Here is a 17,640-nt window from a genome sequence, read left to right on the forward strand (position 1 = left end):
CGCGCTTCAATGACGTCACGGCGTCACTTTCCGGCCGGTGGCAAAGTCGGGCTGGAGTTGTGGGAGCCCGGGGCGTCATGGGGGCCACTGGCGACGCCGAGCAGCCGCGGGGACCCGTCGGGACCGAGCGGGGCGGCCTCGAGTTGGGGGATGCGGGCGCAGCGGGGCAGCTGGTTCTCACGGTGAGGGCGCCTTCGGTGAGGCCCGGGCTCGGGCCGGCAGGGCCTCGGGCTCCCGGGACCCTGGCCCGCGGGCGAAAGAACGCGGAGGCTAGTACTGCCCAGGGGGTTGGCGTTTTCGCCTTCCGACGACCTGGCCTCAAATCCTGGTGCCGCCCGCCTAGCTAGGTGCCGTGGGCCAGTTCTGTCAACCCCCTGAGCTCTGGGTTTCTCTTCTGTAAAGTGGAGATAATTAGTACCAGCCTCGTCAAGTTGTGGGGATGGGATGATAAAGCCGGCTAAAGCGCCCAGCACATCACCTGCCACTGAATAGACCCTCAGTAGACACTGATTTCCTTACTCCTGCCGTTCCAGAAAAGGTGGGGTTGGGACTTCTGAGGCAGGAAAATTCCTCAGTTCTTCATCCCTGCCAGGGCCTTCCAACCGCTCTCCTCCCACCTACCCCAAGGTGGGAGAGGTGGTGAAAGGATCTGAGAAGCAGGGATGCCTGGGTTTAACTTCACACCCATCCTCCATCTCCACCCCACCCCAGTGTCACAGGCCTCAGTGATATTTACTCCCTTGGTCCCCACAGAACCCTTGGAACATAATGATAAAGCACCGGCAGGTGCAGCGAAGGGGACGCCGCTCACAGATGACAACAAGGTAAGGCTGGCTCTGGGTGGGACTTATATCCTAGGCACTGGCTTTGGGATCCTCCCTGCACAAGGCTGAGGAGATCTACAGCCTAGAAAGAGCACAGGAGGGACGAGGCTCAGCTTCTGTAACTCTTATGTGTGCTCTTGAGCAAGTCACTTCCCCCTCTGAGCTCATGTACAAAATATGGAGGGAAGATGGAGATGGGTCGTGGACTAAACAGTACCTAAGATCCCTCACATTCACTGGCTCTGTGGTTGAGGGCTCTAAGGAGGTCAGTTAGCCTGGAAGTTAAGAGCACAGGCTCTGGAGTCTGACAACTGTGTTCTAATGCAGACCCTGACATTTATTAACTGTTGACCTTGGAAAAGCCACTTAACCTCTCTGTGCCTCTATTCTCAACTGTAAAGTGGGGCTAATAGTAGTATCTATCTCAGGGAAGGGAGAGAGCACAAGATGGGCCTTTGGGATGCTTTTATATTTTTTGACCTGGTTAGTGATCAAAGGGATATTTACTGTAATTATGATTATTTGTTCAAGTATATAGACTTTTCTGTATAAATATTATATTTCATAAAACACTTTGAATATAGTACCCACTTCGTAGAGTTATTATGAGGCTACAATAAAGGCATGCATCAGTATGGTTTGCACAGACTCTGAGCATGTAGTTAGTTTCCAGTAAAAGCTGTCTAGTATTGTTGTTAAAGGATTCTATGTCAATAATTTTCTGGGCATACTGGGAAAGAATATTTTGGGGACATGCCCCCTGACTGTGTTTCCCTCCTAAATGCAGTTTCACAGATCCTGCTATCTCCATGGATCTCCTCCGAGCTGTCCTGCAGCCTAGCATCAATGAGGAGATCCAGACTGTCTTCAACAAGTACATGAAGGTGAGAGGGACACAGGATAGAAACTAACAGGGAAAAAGACTAATGGGCAGCCCAGTGTGCTTCCCTCTTCCCTGCATCACCAATATCTATCTGTCTATGTCACTGTCACTCTCACGGATATCTAAAGTTTTCCAATTCTGAATCCCCCAAGAACTTTTTCTCCTCTTTGGGGGTAATTTGAATACCTTTTTTGCTGAGCTATTGAACATAACGAGTGTTTTTATTACTTGTTTAATAGTATCACCATTATTGTTATTTAAAAATTCTTTTCAGCCTTAAGTAAACTTCTCCATAGCTCTACCTGAATGTCCCATGCATTTTTCAAACTCAGCATATTCAGAACTGATCTCTATTTTTCCTCCTAAACCTCCTCCTGTCGTATTTATTCATTTATTCAAGACGTACTTCTTTTTTTTCTTTTTTTTTGAGACAGGGTCTCGCTGTGTTGCCCGGGCTAGAGTGAATGCCATGCCGTCAGCCTAGCTCACAGCAACCTCAAACTCCTGGGCTTAAGCGATCCTACTGCCTCAGCCTCCCCAGTAGCTGGGACTACAGGCATGTGCCACCATGCCCGGCTAATTTTTTTCTATATATATTTTTTAGTTGGCCAGATAATTTCTTTCTATTTTTTTTTAGTGGAGACGGGGTCTCACTCTTGCTCAGGCTGGTCTCGAACTCCTGAGCTCAAACGATCTGCCCGCCTCAGCCTCCCAGAGAGCTAGGATTACAGGCATGAGCCACCACACCTGGCCAAGTTCACACTCTTGAGTGACCTCATCTGATCACTTTGACAATGTTCCCAAATCTCAGCTACCCATTTTCTTTAAATTTTTTAGAATAATAATAGACTCTAGGCAATGGGTATTAGATGTTTATTGAATAATTCTTTTAACGTTTCTATATAAGGGAATATTGGGGGAAAAATACAGGTATTTTTAAAAATAAAAGCCAAAAATCACTAAAATTCCCTCTCAGAGATACCAAGCTGTTAACAGTGGCTGTGTAGTCTCCCAGCTTTGTGTGCATGTGTGTGTGTGTGCACATACATTTTTTTTTTTACATATCATTTTCCACACACTGTTCTGCAGCTTGATTTATTTCATTTAATTTTTGGTCATGTTTCTAGGTCAGTGCTTAATACCTCACCCTGATTATATTGTAGTAGTTGTACTGTAGAGGGTTCTATTTTATGGATGTACCATAACTTAATTGGAACACTCAGATTATTTCCACTTTTTCTCTATTATAAACAATACTACAATGAACACTCTGAATGTACATCTTCGTTCATTTGTGAGAGTATTTCTAGGGGATAAATTTCTAGAAATAGAATTGGTAGGTAAAGAGAAAACATTTTTCCCTCAAAACATTGCTCTGTGAAAAGTTTGTGTCATTTTGCATTTCTACCAACAGTGTTTGAGAAGGTCTCATTCGTGATCTGATTTCATTCTCAGATCCAGAGATAGCTTACACTCATCCCCCATATATCTCTTATGACGCTGCCCGCCTCATAGGCTGGTAGTAAAATATCCAAATTATTTTAACTGGTTTTCACTTAACCAATAGTGTCAAACACCAGTATTAATGTTCACTTTTTAGTTTTTTATTTTAAATTCAAACTCATCCAATCATTTAATTTGTCCTGAAGAATTCCTCCTAAACTCTTGAGATTTCTAATCCAAACATTTCACACTTTTATCCTTGGTTTGATGTTAACAACAGAGGCATTTGATCTTGTTAAATATAAAATGGCAGTACATCCCCATAGTTGTCTCCCATAGTAGCAACATTGGTTACAGGTTCCGGAATTTCCCTACACCCCAGAGAGAACTGATAATTTTTTCTAGACATAACTTGGACGTTTTTAATGAATGTGTTCCCAGGTGCCTCCCAGGTGTGTTTGGGGCCTCATCAACTTGTCCCCTGGTGTGTTCAGGCTCAACCTCTCCCTCTTACCCAGCAAAGGAAACTTCTGCCTTACCTTTCCCCAGCCAGCTGGGGCTGCTGGTATCCTGGGGCTCTTGTCAGGTCTCACCGTCCCCCATCCCACAGATGTTTCTTTCAGACTGGGCAGTCGGAATTCAGTTGGGACTTTCTGCTATCTTGATCTTTTCTGGCCTATCCTGGCCTATGCACTTCAGCCACAGGCATTCTTTTTTTCTTGTACAGGAGTAATAAATGTACATTACAAAAATTGGGAGGATATAGATAAGCTAAGAGAAGAAAACAATCATCTGTAATATCACTACTGTTACTTTGATATATATATCCTCTCTCTAATATCTAAAGAGTATGAAAAATAAATAAATAACAAGAAATATACAAAACTTAAGAAAATATATATCCTTACAGTTCTTTTGTCTGTGTGTATTCACTTTTCAGTGTGTTATATAAACAGGCCCACACTATACCAAATTATTTTATAACCTGCTTCCTTCACATGGTAGTATATCATGAATGCCTTTCATGTCAAAACTGTATTCTCCTATATCATCCTTACTGTGATTTTTAATATTTTCATAGTATTTCATGGTATGGATATGCCATAATTTATGTAAGCTATACTTAGATATTTAGGTTATTCTTTGATTTTGCACTGTTTGCATATTAATCCTTTGGACACCTCCATGAGTATATCCTTAAGAAAGAGAATAGGCCGGGCACGGTGGCTCACACCTGTAATCCTGGCACTCAGGGAGGCTGAGGCAGGAGGATGGCTTGAGCTCAGGAGTTCGAGACCAGCCTGAGCAAGAGCAAGACCCCGTCTCTACTAAAAAAATAGAAATTAGCCAAACAACTAAAAATAGAAAAAATTAGCTGGGCACTGTTGTGTGTGCCTGTAGTCCCAGCTACCCAGGAGGCTGAGGCAGGAGGATCGCTTGAGCCCAGGAGTTTGAGGTTGCTGTGAGCTAGGCTGACGCCACAGCACTCTAGCCCGGGCAACAGAGCGAGACTCTTGTCTCAAAAAAAAAAAAAAGAAAAAGAAAGAGAATAAAGGGAGGAGGTGGAGCCTGGAATATGAATCTAAATCTGATTCCAAAGCTATGCTCATAACCACTTTTCATTTCCCTTTAGTATGAGGGTAGGATAAAAGCTTCTGCTTTATATTCAGTTTCCTTTAGGTTGACACAAATTAGCAGGACTTCTGAACTTGTACTTTTTTTGTGCTCCCCTAGTTCTTCCAGAAGGCAGCACTGAACGTGCGAGACAATGTCGGAGAAGAGGTGGACGCAGAGCAGCTGATCCAGGAGGCCTGTAGGAGCTGCCTGGAGCAGGTGAGACCAAAAGGGGACAAGAGATGTAGGCAAAAGATTTAGCTAGGAAATGTAATCCTATCGTCAGTGGTATTTTGGGGAGTGCCCAAAATACCAGTGCACTTCTATCTAGATAGGGTTTGGAGCTATGCTGACAGAGAAGGGAGGAGGAGTAGCTACTATTAATATATACCAGTTACAGTGATAGATGCATTATTTCATTTATGTCTCAGAAGAAACCCTGTACAGAAAGTATGTTTTAATCCCTCTTTTACAGATGAAGAAATTGTGGCTTGGTAAACTCATAGAAGCAGAGAGTAGTGGCTGGAGGGTGGGAAGAGTGGGAGATGTTGGTCAAAGGGCATAAACTTTCAGCTATAAGATGAACAAGGTCTGGGGATGTAATGGACAGCATGGTGACTATAGTTAATGATGCTCCACTGTTTACTTGAAATTTGCTAAGAGAATAGATCTTAAGTATCCACACATAATACACACACACAAAATAACCATATAGCCATGGATGTGTTGATTAATTTAATTGTGATCATTTCACAATGTGTGTATATGTATATCAATTCATCACATTGTATCCCTTGAATATATACAATTTATATTTGTCAATTATACCTCAGTATACCTGGAAAAAATAAAAATTGAAAAAGCAAACCAAAAAAAGAAAAATTGTGGCTTAGGATACGAAATAATTAGAATATCTAAGATCTGTCTCACCTCTGCAAGTGCTTGGTGGATCGCCTTTAGTAGTCATGGCCTCTTTTGGTATTATGAGAACTAGCACACTTGCCACCTCCCTGCCTCTCAGGTGTGGTCAGGAGGCATGACATCAGGTCTGGAAATGACTGTGTTCCAAAGATAGTAGAGAACCTGTTTACATGTGTCAGCTGTTGTTATTAATAGGAGTCTTGGCATCACCCAGATTCTGTGTTTAACTGTGAAACCATCAGCTGTCAAAGATGGAAATTTCTTCAAATCAGAGCCACAAAGACAAGTTTGAGTTGGGTCCTATGAGGGTAATTGTAGTGAAATGAGGGTGAAATGTCTTCTGGGAAGCTGGCTGGGTAGCCACTCAGGCACAGCCGTAGAAAGGAGCAAGATCAGGGGCTGGACCTCAGCTTTGAAAGGACAGAACTCCTGGTCAGTGCAGTGAAAGTTGATCTGGTTCGTATACACTATTAAATTTAAGCTAACCAAATTCTTACGAGGCCAATTCATTAATTTATTCTAGGACTGTAGTATATTATAATCAGTTGTTATATGTGCTAATAATAAAGCGCAGAAGTTTGCTAATAATAATCTTATAAGTTGCTCTTAAAGCATTTAGATCAGTAACAAAGACTCAATAAAAGTTACATGCTGCTAGTGTTACATTAAAATTAGAAAACATATATTTATTTTTTTTTTAATTAGAAAATATAGATTATGGCTAGGCGTAGCGGCTCATGCCTGTAATTTCAGCACTCTGACAGGCCGAGGCAAGAGGATTGCTTGAGGCTAGGAATTTGAGACCAACCTGAGTAGCACACAGAAACCCCACCTCTACAAAAAATTAAAAAATTAGCCAGTCATGGTGACACGTGCCTGTAGTCCCAGCTACTCAGGAGGCTGAGGCAGGAGGATCGCTCAAGCCCAGGAGTCTGAGGTTGCAGTGATCTATGATAACACCACTGCACTCTAGTCTGGGCAACAGAGTGAGACTCTGTCTCAAAAAAAACAAGGAGGAGGAAATATAAAGGAAAAAAATTGAAAGTTCTCATAATCTTACTCTCTAGCAATAAATTCCATTAACATTTGTTGTGCTTCCTTCTAGTCTTTTCCCTGTAATTTTTTTTTTAATACATATGTGCTTATTCACTGTGACTCTGGGAATACAGTGGTGAGCAAAAGCAGGCCACCCTTGACCCCACAATCCCCTTCTGCTGCCACACTATTTCTCTGTTCCCTTTTACAGCCAGACGTCAGGAAAGGTTGCCGATAATCACTGGCTCACTTTCTCACCTCCCATTCATTCTACTCACTTTGTTTTGGCTTCAGTCCCCGCTACTTCACTGGAACCCCTCTTCTCTGAGTCACCAGTAACCTCCATGTTGTCAAACCCTGTGGACCCTAACTGTCCTCAGCTTACTCAGCTTTTCTGTGGCATTTGTCACAGTGGATCATTTCATGTTTCCTGGAACACTCCTGGCTCCGGCCTCATTGGCTACCCCTTCCCAGCTTCCTCAGCTAGCTCATCTTCTCTCCCTGACCTCTACCTGTTGGTGCATTCTCCAGTTTAGTCCTCAGACCCCTTCTCTTCCGTGGCCCACTCTCTTCCAAGGTAATTTCATCTAGTCCTGTGACTTTGAAACCAAAGTAACTGCTGATAATTGACAAATTTATATCTCAGCCCTGAACTACAGCCACTCTTACTCACTTCCGATCTGTTTTTCTCACAGCAACTAGACTGATCTTTATAAAATTGAATCAGATCATGTCTCCCGTCTTTAAAACTCTTCAGTGACTTCCCATTGCAGGCAGAATAAAATTCTAACACCTTGGCCAGGTAGGGTGGTGCATGCTTGTAATCCCAGCACTTTGGGAGGCTGAGGCAGGAGGATCACTTGAGGCCAGGAGTTAAAGACCAGCCTGGGCAACATAGCAAGACCCTGTCTCTACAAAAAAAAATTTTTTAATTAGCTGGGCATTATGGCACGTGCCTGTGGTCCTAGCTACTTGGGAGGCTGAGGCAGGAAGATCACTTGAGTCCAAGGCTATGGTGAGCTGTGGTAGTGCCACTGCACTCCAGCCTGGGCAACAGAGCAAGACCCTGTCTCAAAAAAAAAAAAAAATTATAACATCTGACCATGACCAACAGAACCCTGCTTAGACCATCTCCTGCCTATTTCTTTAACTTTATTTCATCCAATCTCCCCCTTATTGGCTATACTCTAGTCTGTCTAGACTCACGTCTGCTCTTCCAGCACACCAAGCTTAGGTCCTTTTCACTTCCTGTTCTTACTGCCTGGCATGCTGTACCCTTAACTCTTTGCATAGCTGGCTCCTTCTTTTCTTCAGGTCTTAGTTTGAATATCACCCCATCAGAGAGGCTGTCCCTGACCACTCCATCTAAAGTAGCCTGTCCACTTCAGGGCCTTCCCCACCTCCAGTTACCATCACTTCACTTGTTTATTTCCATTTATTTCAATCTGAAATTATTATGTTCATTTGTTTATTTTTTGCCTCCCTCCCAGTCCCACCTCTACCTCTGCTAAAATCTCGAGCTTTACGAGAATGGAGGCCTGATTTTATTTACCACTGTATTCCCAGCCCTGGATTATAGCTCTTAATATGTATATCGTGTTTGCTGAATGAGTAAATGAATTAATGAACAAACAAATGACACATGAACAAACAGCTTCCTGTTCTACAGAACTTACAGCCTAGTTAAGCAGATAGGTATGAATTAAATTACCACGTGAATGTGTGCATAATTACACGTTGAGACTTGTACACTCTTTGTTGAAATTGGACAAAATTTGGAGGAGAAGACCATGAGTCCAATTTTGGACTTGGCAAATTTGAACCATCCAAGCATAAACATGGGGCAAACTATTTGTATATAAATCTGGAGCTCAAAGGATAACCTTTAAACAGTTATGAAGTCATCAGTTTATCGATGTTAATTGAAGCTGTGATCATAGACAAGAGCTGATAGAATAGATAATGAAAGGATAGAGTGAAAAGAACCAGACGCTGGAGGAAAAGCCAGCAAAGAAGTTTGAGAAAGAGTGGCCAGAGAAGTAGGAGGAACACAGGGAAGTGTGGCCACAGGAGCTGGTAGGAAGAGTGTTTCCAGAAGGCAGAGTGCTCAGCACTGTCAGATTCCTAACCCTTCACCTGGCCTGCAGGCCCCTGCTGACCTCGTACCACTCTCCCCTCTGCCCATTGCTTGCCAGGCCATCTTTGTCTTCCTCAAATGAGCCAAGTCTTCCTACTTTAGGACTTTTGCACTCCTCCCTGCTGCTGAAACACACTTCCGCTTGGCTGTTCTCACAGCCTGCTTCCCATCTCAGCTCGGAGGCCACCCTCTCAGCAAGGCCTTCCCGACCACCCTGGTGTAGGCCCCTTCCTCTGGCGATCCTCTGTCACTTCTACCTGGGTTTTTCCTTCACAGCAGCCATCATGATCCACAGCTACCTTGTTTATAGGTTTGTTTCTTTGCTTGTCATCCAGATCGCCCACAGAATATAAGCTCCACAGAGCTTACGCTGCTTACTGCTGTGTCCCCAGCACTTATGTCCTGGGTACTCAGTATTTTTTTTTTTTTTGAGACAGTCTCTGTTGCCTGGCTAGATTGAGTGCCGTGGCGTCAGCCTAGCTCACAGCAACCTCAAACTCCTGGGCTCAAGCGATCCTCCTGCCTCAGCCTCCCAAGTAGCTGGGACTACAGGCATGCGCCACCATGCCTGGCTAATTTTTTCTATATATATTTTTTTTTTTTTTAGTTGGCCAGATAATTTCTTTCTATTTTTAGTAGAGACGGGGTCTCGCTCTTGCTCAGGCTAGTCTCGAACTCCTGACCTCGAGCAATCCACCCGCCTTGGCCTCCCAGAGTGCTAGGATTACAGGCGTGAGCCACCGCGCCCAGCCGGTACTCAGTATTTATTAAAGGAAAAATAGCAGTTTACTGAGGAATATGTATTACACTAATGTAATTAATTAGAAAAAATATATAGTATATATTTACATGGACAAAGTGAGGAAGAATTTACATCAAAACATTAACCGTAGTTTTCTGTGGGTAATGAATTTCAGATTTGATTTTTTATTTCGCTTATTTACATTTTCTTATCATTAATTACTCAGGTTTTTTAAATACTAGATATCTATCATATGCATATAAATATACATATATGTATTTATGTCTTTGTATTAAGCATGGAAAAGTTTTAACCCAATTTGGAGTCATGTCTGTAAAAACGGAGGCAGGGTATGCTTACGCACCAAAATAGTGACTGTTAACAACTTGGTCTTTTCCTTCAGGCTAAGCTACTGTTCTCAGATGGAGAAAAAGTAATACCCAGATTGACCCATGAGCTTCCAGGGATAAAGGTCAGAGTTACTGTGTCCTGTGGTATTGCAGGGGGAGACCAATCAGGTTGGGAGGCAGGTGAAATATAATATGTGGGCCTAGGGAGGTTTACATATCACCCATTTGTAGGACCAGGTCAAAATGACATCCTACATCCCATGGAATGAGCTTCTGAAGCCTTGGTCAGGGTGGAGCCGGAGGGCTGTAGTCCAGGGGCTCTGTCTTCTGCAATCCTAGAGGGCTTGCAGCTCCCGGGCACTGACCTTCCACCGACTCCCTTCCCTTTTCATCCAGCGTGGTCGGCAGGCAGAAGAGGAATGTGCCCATCGAGGAAGCCCCGTTCCTAAAAAGGTAAACCATTTCCTCATGTCATCTTCTGGCTGGGAAGAGGCTTTTCAGCTCCAGAAAAAAGACTGGGTTTCCTAAACGCACCCTTGGGCCTTCCTAGGCATGAGAGGCAGTCATTCTCCCTGTACCTCTCAAACATCATTTGATCTCTTTGGAAAACCATCTTCACCAAGTGACCCTGGACCTGCTGGGGGGGTGGGGCGGGGAATAACCACAGAGTCAAACCTCTGACAGCTGTTCTTTGTGGCAGAGGAAAGGACGGCCTCCTGGACACATCCTGTCAAACGACCGGGCAGGCGCCGGCATGGTGTGAGTAGGGGCCAGCAGTGTGGTAAGAGCCGAAGGGAGCAGAAGGAGAGAGTGGCCCTGGAGGAAAAGAGGCCAGAGTTCTGTGCCTGGTGAAACCAGACACACCTGCTTAAGTCCCTGGAGGACGGTTTCCTTGGCTTGAAGGATGAGGAAGAAGGGCAGTGAGGAGGAAATTTTGTATCTGTTTTTGCCCCAGAACAGTTCAACCCAGCTTTATTAAACACCAGAGTTCTTCATTGCTAGCATATATTGAATGCATATAACTGGTCTAAATATCTTACATACTTTACTGTTTAATCCTTACAGTCACCATCTAAAGAAAATATAATTAATATAAGAAGATATAATAAGAACAGACTCAGAGAACTACCTGCCCGAGGTCAAACAGTTAACATTGCCTCCAGGATAGTTGTTTACAAAGTTTTTGGTTTTTTTTTAAGACTTAATTTTTTTTTTAGAGATGTGTTACGTTCACAGCAAAATTGGGAGGAAGGTACAGAAATATCCCATATACTCCCTGTCCCCACACGTGCTCAGCCTCCCCCATTATCAACATCCGGCACCAGAGTGGTACATTTGTTGCAACTGATGAACGTACTTTTGACACATTATCACCCAGAGTTCATAGTTTTACATTAGGGTTCACTCTTGGTGTCATACATTCTATGAGTTTGGACAAATATATAACAACATGTGTCCACCATTATAGTATCATATAGAGCTCCTCCACTGCCCAAAAGATCTTCTGTTTTCTACCTATTCATCCCTTCTCCCCTATTCTGTTTTCCAAGAATTCTGAAGCAGCAGAAACTTTTTTTCAAACAAAACTGTTTACATGGAAGCCTTATCTATAAAGCAGATAAACGCACGCTGGTCTGGGTAAGGATAGTGGAGATAGTTTGAAACCATTGGCTTAGGAGATGGACTAGTATCAATCATCAGACCTTAGATTTCTCTCCTGCCTGAAACAATTTCGTTCCTCACAAACACAAGATAGGTGAGGCAGTTGCTGTCATCTCTTGACAGATGAGAAAACTGCAACTCAGGGTTCCTAGAGCTGCCCACATGGCGATGTGAGATGAGAGCTAGCACTAGAATGGCTTCTAATCCCATGCTTTTTTTCTTTTTTGCCTCCTCTGGTTACCACAGAGGAGGGCACCTAGGGCAAGGTGGGAATGCATGAGGAACTCCTACCACCACCAGCAAGTTTTCTTCCAGTCCTAGGCCTCACCTTGGAGAATTCACCTTTCTTTTTTCCATCCAAGCAGGTGGAAGCCAAAATCCTGTGAACCAATTCGCCGGGAAGGCCCCAAGGTATAATTATGTGAGCATGGCAGTGACTGCTGTCTCAGGGAGACTCAACCAAGGCTCTGGGGCCCACCATGTGGGAAGGGGTCTAGGGATGGTAAGGATGTGTGCATACCCTTCCAGAGCCATCTTCCCCCCTCCATCTCCAGCCATGTTGGCCTCCAGAGGAGATCCCATGTAGGAATTGGAATTAGAGGCAAAAGAAAAAGAGCTTGAGCCGTTATTGAAGCCTCTCCCTGTAAGAGCTAGTGGTAGTGGTCACTAATACTTATTCAATACTTAATATGTAACAGGCACTGCCCTAAATCTTCTGTATGGATTATCTCATTTAATCTTTTTAACAAACTTATAAGATAGATTCTGTTACCGTTCTATAGTTGAGAAGCTTCCTTTCTTGCCAAGTCCCCTGTGGGCATAAATTATTTTATGTAGTTATTTTATACACTTAATGCACTTGAGACTTGCCCAAAGTCACAAAGCTAGTAAATGATAGAGCCAAGTCTCAAACCCAAGGTCTATTGACACCAAAGTCTGTGCTCTTAACCATTAGCCTTTGTTACCTCCAGAACAGTTGTTCGCAAGCTCTTTTAGCAATCAGATCCTTTATTTAAATAAAATCATCTATGGAACCCCAATAAGGTAGATAAAAAGCACCCCTGTCCTCATTGAAGTTGTATCCGATAGACATCGTCCACCTCTTGTCTTCTGACCCTCTCTGCTTTCACACTGGTGATCATGCCTTTCTTCTAAAATTCTACTCCCTTGGAGCTGATGATCCTGCATTCTCCTGAATCTTTCTGTTCTCCAAACATCTCTTCTCTCTCATGAGTTCTTCCTCAGCAAGGACCCATATAAACAGGTGTCCCAGAATTCTCTCCTTGGCCCACTTCTCCACTTTAAGTTTATCTCTGGATGATGTAAATCATCTACTCTTAAGGTTTCAAATACTGCCACAAGCTAAAACTCCCATACCTTTTTGTTCATCCCATGCTTCTTTTACTTTAAAACTTGTATATCCTACTCTATGCTAGACCTCTCTGCCTGGAAGTTCCCTAGGCATTTCAAACTCAGCATATTCAAAATTGAAATCAGACTTCCCTTGCAACCTTCTTTTATATTCCTTACCGTAATCATCTTGGCCTCTTTCTTTTCCTCACCTCCCTACATCCAGTCAAGCCCTAGACAATTTTTCCCCGTAAATATATTACAGTTTCTATTCCCTCCTATTCATCCTTACTGCTGCCCTAGTTCAGGCCCTTGTCTTCTTTCAAAACTGCTTTTTTATAACAGCCTCTAAACTCCTTTCCTTGCCTACAGTCTTGCCCCTTCAAATCGATTATCCACATTGCTGGAAGAGTGAGCTATCTTTAAAATCAGTCTGACTCTCCCTTCCTGTTTAGAGGCCTTCAACCACTCTCCATTGCCTACAGAAGAAATAAAATGCAAACCCTGAATGTAGCCTACTGGGGCCTCCAGCTCCTCCATGCTTCTCTTCTCAGCCCCATCAATTGCCACTTCCAAGTCCTTCCCTCCCTTGCTCCCTCCCTCCACATCCCCTGAGGGGGGAAATTGCCACTTCCTAATTTGCACTCTCTCCCCACTGGCAACACAGAATTGCTTGTAGTTCTCCAGTATGCCAAGCTACCTCTTCCCTGCCCTCGTTCATGCTGCCCTCTATCTGGAATGCCCTTCTTCCTCCCCTCTACCCTGTCTAACTTACATTCATCCTTTCAAAATTAACTTGGGAATTGCCTCTTTAAGGAAGCCTTCCTGGCTATACCCTCCCCTTTAGCACCCCGCACACCCTTGCACTCCTCTGTGTCATTGCCCCATTGCATAATGGTGTAATTATCTGTACGTGTGTCTGTACCTGTGCCTCCTGGAGAACAGAGACTGTATGTTATTCATCTCTGTATCCCCAGCATCTAGCATGGGACTGGCATGTTGTAAGTATTCAGTTTCTTGAATAAAGTGTTGAATAATGGATAAAGGTGATAGTTAGTAAAGAGCAGGGGGAGGGTTGTTTCTGTCCTGCCCGCCACATTAAACCTCACCCTCACTAGCTTCTCTACTTTTTGCATAGTGGGACCCGGCTCGCCTGAATGAATCAACCACCTTTGTGTTGGGATCTCGAGCCAACAAGTAAGTCTAAGAGCTTTGGCACTGACACAGGGGACAGGTCTAGGGTCCACTACTGTGACTGCACCTTCTGGAATCCTTACCACTCTCTTTTACTTTTCAGGGCCCTAGGGATGGGGGGCACCAGAGGGAGAATCTACATCAAGCACCCACACCTCTTTAAGGTAAGTGAGTGCTGGGAGGTAGGCAGGCCATTGCATGGGGACTTGATGACATTGGGAACACTACATGGCACAGAGAAGCTTGGAACAAACACTGGTCTGGGAGTCATTTAAGATCTATTTGTGGTCAGGCATGGTGGCTAACTATAATGCCAGCACTTTGGGAGGCCAAGGTGGGAGGATCGCTTGAGGCCAGGAGTTTGAGACCTTCCTGGGCAACATAGCAAGACCCCATCTTTACAAAAAAATAAGAAAATTAGCCAGGCATGGCTATAGTCCCAGCTACTCGGGAGGCTGAGGCAGGAGGATCACTTGAGCCCAGGAGTTTGAGGTTACAGCAAGCTATGATCAGGCCATTACACTCTAGCCTAGGGGACAAAGGAACCCTGTCTCAAAAAATATATATTTAATAAATAAACAGAAATAAAATAATAGTCACCAGTCCCACCAGTCACCAGGGATGCTGTGTTTTGAGAGTAGAATTATACTAAGTCTCTGGGAACTGGGTCCCATGCCCTGGCCTCTGGGGCTTGGCTCACCTTGCTCTGAAGAGAACAGTGAGCCCTCTACATCCACCAGGCTAGGACAAGGTCTTATTGGCGAGAACTGCTGAGGGGCCAAGAGTATGCTCTGGGGCCAGGTAAGAAAAGCCCGTCACGCTAGGCTAATGTCTCCTCCTGTAACTTCATCCCTCACAGTATGCAGCTGACCCCCAGGACAAGCACTGGCTGGCTGAGCAGCATCACATGCGGGCAACAGGGGGGAAGATGGTAAGCATTGTTCACACATGCTACTGCCAATGACCAACCCAGCCTGGGAACCAGGATTCTGGCTGTTGGTGACAGCTGTCCTCCAAATCTGGGAGACTCCCAAAGCCTGAGGAATGTGTGATGAATAAGGTCCATTCCTTCATAATAAAGAGTAGATTGTAATCCCTGGATTCCCTTCCCTATCCCTAGATTTCCCTCTGCCCCCTCACCCTTCCACCCCAGCCCTCCAACACCACATACTGGGATCATATTAGCTATGCATGGGAATAGCAGGTATAAGACACAATTAATACTACTTTTCCATCATGTCCCTGTTAATAGAATTCACTCATCAACTACAACGCTCTTCACCAGGCAGCTGTAGAATCTTTCCTCAACACAGTACTACTCCAGGCAGCACCCTCATCAATAGTAGTTAGCATGTGCAATGAAATGTGTTTGCCACACCTGGCAACCCCTTCCAGATTCACCTCTACTTTTTAAAGAGTTCTCAGATCCTATCAAGCAACAACCTTAGGAAAATCATTCTTGCATGTGTTCTAAAATTATTGTGGAGGACTCTGTCCATCACATGCAATATCCCCACCTGAGGATTCACTTAGTCCCACTGATGGTACTGCTCCTATTAGAATCTAATGGTCTTGCAAACTGGTGTGCCATCTGCTTTCTGCAATGAAAGCTACCTTTTATTTTACTACTCTATATATGCCCACACTTTATTTCAAAAAATAGGGAGCTTATCACTGATATGTAAAATGCAACATAACATAAATAAGAAATAGATGGACATAGAGGAAAGACAGGACCTAAAATTAAGACTAGTTCTTTAAAAAGTTATGTTTTTTTTAATTGCTGACCTGGGAGACCTGTGCACTTCTCTAGGTGTTTGCAAACTCAGGTCTGGGCCCCTGTCAAGGACACCTGATCTGTTACATAGTTGACAGCGCCCATAAGATAAAGACAGTAAAATTACTCGAGATACACAATTATTCCTGACCCTAATACTAGAAAGTCTCCCACAGAAGACTTTCTAACGTGATGAACATCTTCTATATGGTAAGCTCTCAAGAGGGCCCCACCCACTGCAGACCATGGCATTGTGCCAAAGCAGTTCTGCGAGCCCCAGGACAGTACAGCCCACTTACTAGACAGCAATGCACTTTATCACGTTTTTGCTTTTGTCACAAAGCTCAAAGCCAAGTTATCTTAGTCCCCAGAAGAAGCCAGCGTATGGCTTCTTCTTCCTGATTTTCTGTTTCCATGTTATCTTTTGCTAGCTCTTGCCATTTTGTCATAAGCCACCTTGGGTCCTTTTTTAAAAGAGGAGGAAGCGGTAAATAAATTATTCACCAGTCCCTACTCTCCCATAAGGTTTCCCTTTGAGTAAAAGATTATCTGAAGAACCATGCCCTGGTCCCCCCCTACTTACTCTCCCCCTACTAAATTATAAACTATACTCCCCTCTCTTCCAGCTAGTAGCAGGCCTTACATTGAGCAGATGTTTAATAAAGTGTTACTGAGTTAGAGTGAAATGAGTCAGAGGCAGTGACCACTCTCCCTTGCTCCTGCCCCAGGCCTACCTCCTCATTGAGGAAGACATCCGGGACCTTGCTGCCAGCGATGACTACAGGTAAAACCAGTGGCTCTCCCACCTTCCACCCTCCCTCTGCCTCAAAGTAGCCTCTGGGCTCATCCTCACTTGCTTCAACTTCCCCTCCTCAATATCTGTTCCAGAGGATGCCTGGACCTGAAGTTAGAGGAACTGAAATCCTTTGTCCTACCCTCCTGGATGGTTGAGAAAATGCGAAAGTACATGGAGACACTACGGACAGAGAACGAGCATCGTGCTGTTGAAGCACCTCCTCAGACCTGAGGCCAGGGCCCCTGGCTGCATTTGGCAGTCTGCCTCCAAGGCCTTCTTCCCCCAGTGGCTGAGGCCAGCGCTGGGACTGCTCCTAGATGGATCTCAGCGGCATTAAGCTGTGCCTGGGCTAGTTTATAGTGACTCACTGCAGAGCACCTCCAGACTGGCATGTGGTTCTATATTTGTAAAGTTATTGGGATAAGAAATAATTAAACAGTTTGTAATAAACACAGATGGTGAGCCTGCTGTGCTGTCTGCCTTGTGGGGGCTGACAGAACATCAAGGGCTGTAGAAGAAGTGGGTGTAGGATAAAAGGACCCGATACCTCTCTGCCATTACAGTATAGAGTAGAGCCGGGCTTGATGAGACCAAGCTGGGAACACCATGTAGCCTGCCAGTCTTCCCTGTCCCTCAATTTCTTGCTTGTTCACCGAACTAATACAAGGCCATGGCAAAAAGTGAAGGCAAGTCCCAGGGGGGTTTGATGACAGACCATATGAGAAATACAGCTTTGGCTTTTATTACCCCCATTGTACAGGTTAAGACGCTAACGGACCTGCCAAAGTCACAGCAAACCAGTTGGAGAGGCAGGATGTGAACCTATGTTTTCTAATACGGAGTTTGCTGTTCTGGCCATTAGCCTCTAGTTTCTCCCCTCACTAGGACTTTCAGATACTTGGGACCCCAACA

The 17,640-nt window shown here is 44.4% G+C and overlaps 1 protein-coding gene across 2 annotated transcripts; it reads left to right on the forward strand.

The window, feature by feature from the left end:
- Positions 1 to 16: 16 nt before the first annotated feature.
- DNTTIP1 (deoxynucleotidyltransferase terminal interacting protein 1) lies at positions 17 to 17,190 on the forward strand. 2 transcript variants are annotated; one of them, XM_045528085.1, is made up of 13 exons: positions 17 to 182; positions 754 to 824; positions 1,612 to 1,708; positions 4,885 to 4,983; positions 10,003 to 10,071; positions 10,346 to 10,402; positions 10,650 to 10,708; positions 11,974 to 12,022; positions 14,100 to 14,158; positions 14,259 to 14,319; positions 15,015 to 15,086; positions 16,661 to 16,716; positions 16,821 to 17,190. In XM_045528085.1, exons 1-13 carry the CDS (start codon positions 78 to 80, stop codon positions 16,957 to 16,959), a joined length of 993 nt encoding a protein of 330 aa, XP_045384041.1. In that variant the 5' UTR covers positions 17 to 77; the 3' UTR covers positions 16,960 to 17,190. The 2 variants fall into 2 exon arrangements, with proteins under 2 accessions (XP_045384041.1, XP_045384042.1); XM_045528086.1 differs by having other exon boundaries at positions 11,977 to 12,022.
- Positions 17,191 to 17,640: the final 450 nt, after the last annotated feature.

The sequence above is a fragment of the Lemur catta genome, chromosome 17 (genome assembly GCF_020740605.2).
Source record: "Lemur catta isolate mLemCat1 chromosome 17, mLemCat1.pri, whole genome shotgun sequence".
Lineage (NCBI taxonomy): Eukaryota > Metazoa > Chordata > Mammalia > Primates > Lemuridae > Lemur > Lemur catta.

What these genes read in the sequence shown, in the direction of transcription:
- DNTTIP1 (XM_045528085.1), top strand. Translation starts at nt 78, where the DNA reads ATGGGGGCCACTGGCGACGCCGAGCAGCCGCGGGGACCCGTCGGGACC. An exon ending in CGGGCAGGCGCCGGCATGGT is followed by an intron (nt 10,709 to 11,973) that starts GTGAGTAGGGGC and finishes TTTCCATCCAAG; the next exon opens with CAGGTGGAAGCCAAAATCCT. An exon ending in GGGCAACAGGGGGGAAGATG is followed by an intron (nt 15,087 to 16,660) that starts GTAAGCATTGTT and finishes CTCCTGCCCCAG; the next exon opens with GCCTACCTCCTCATTGAGGA.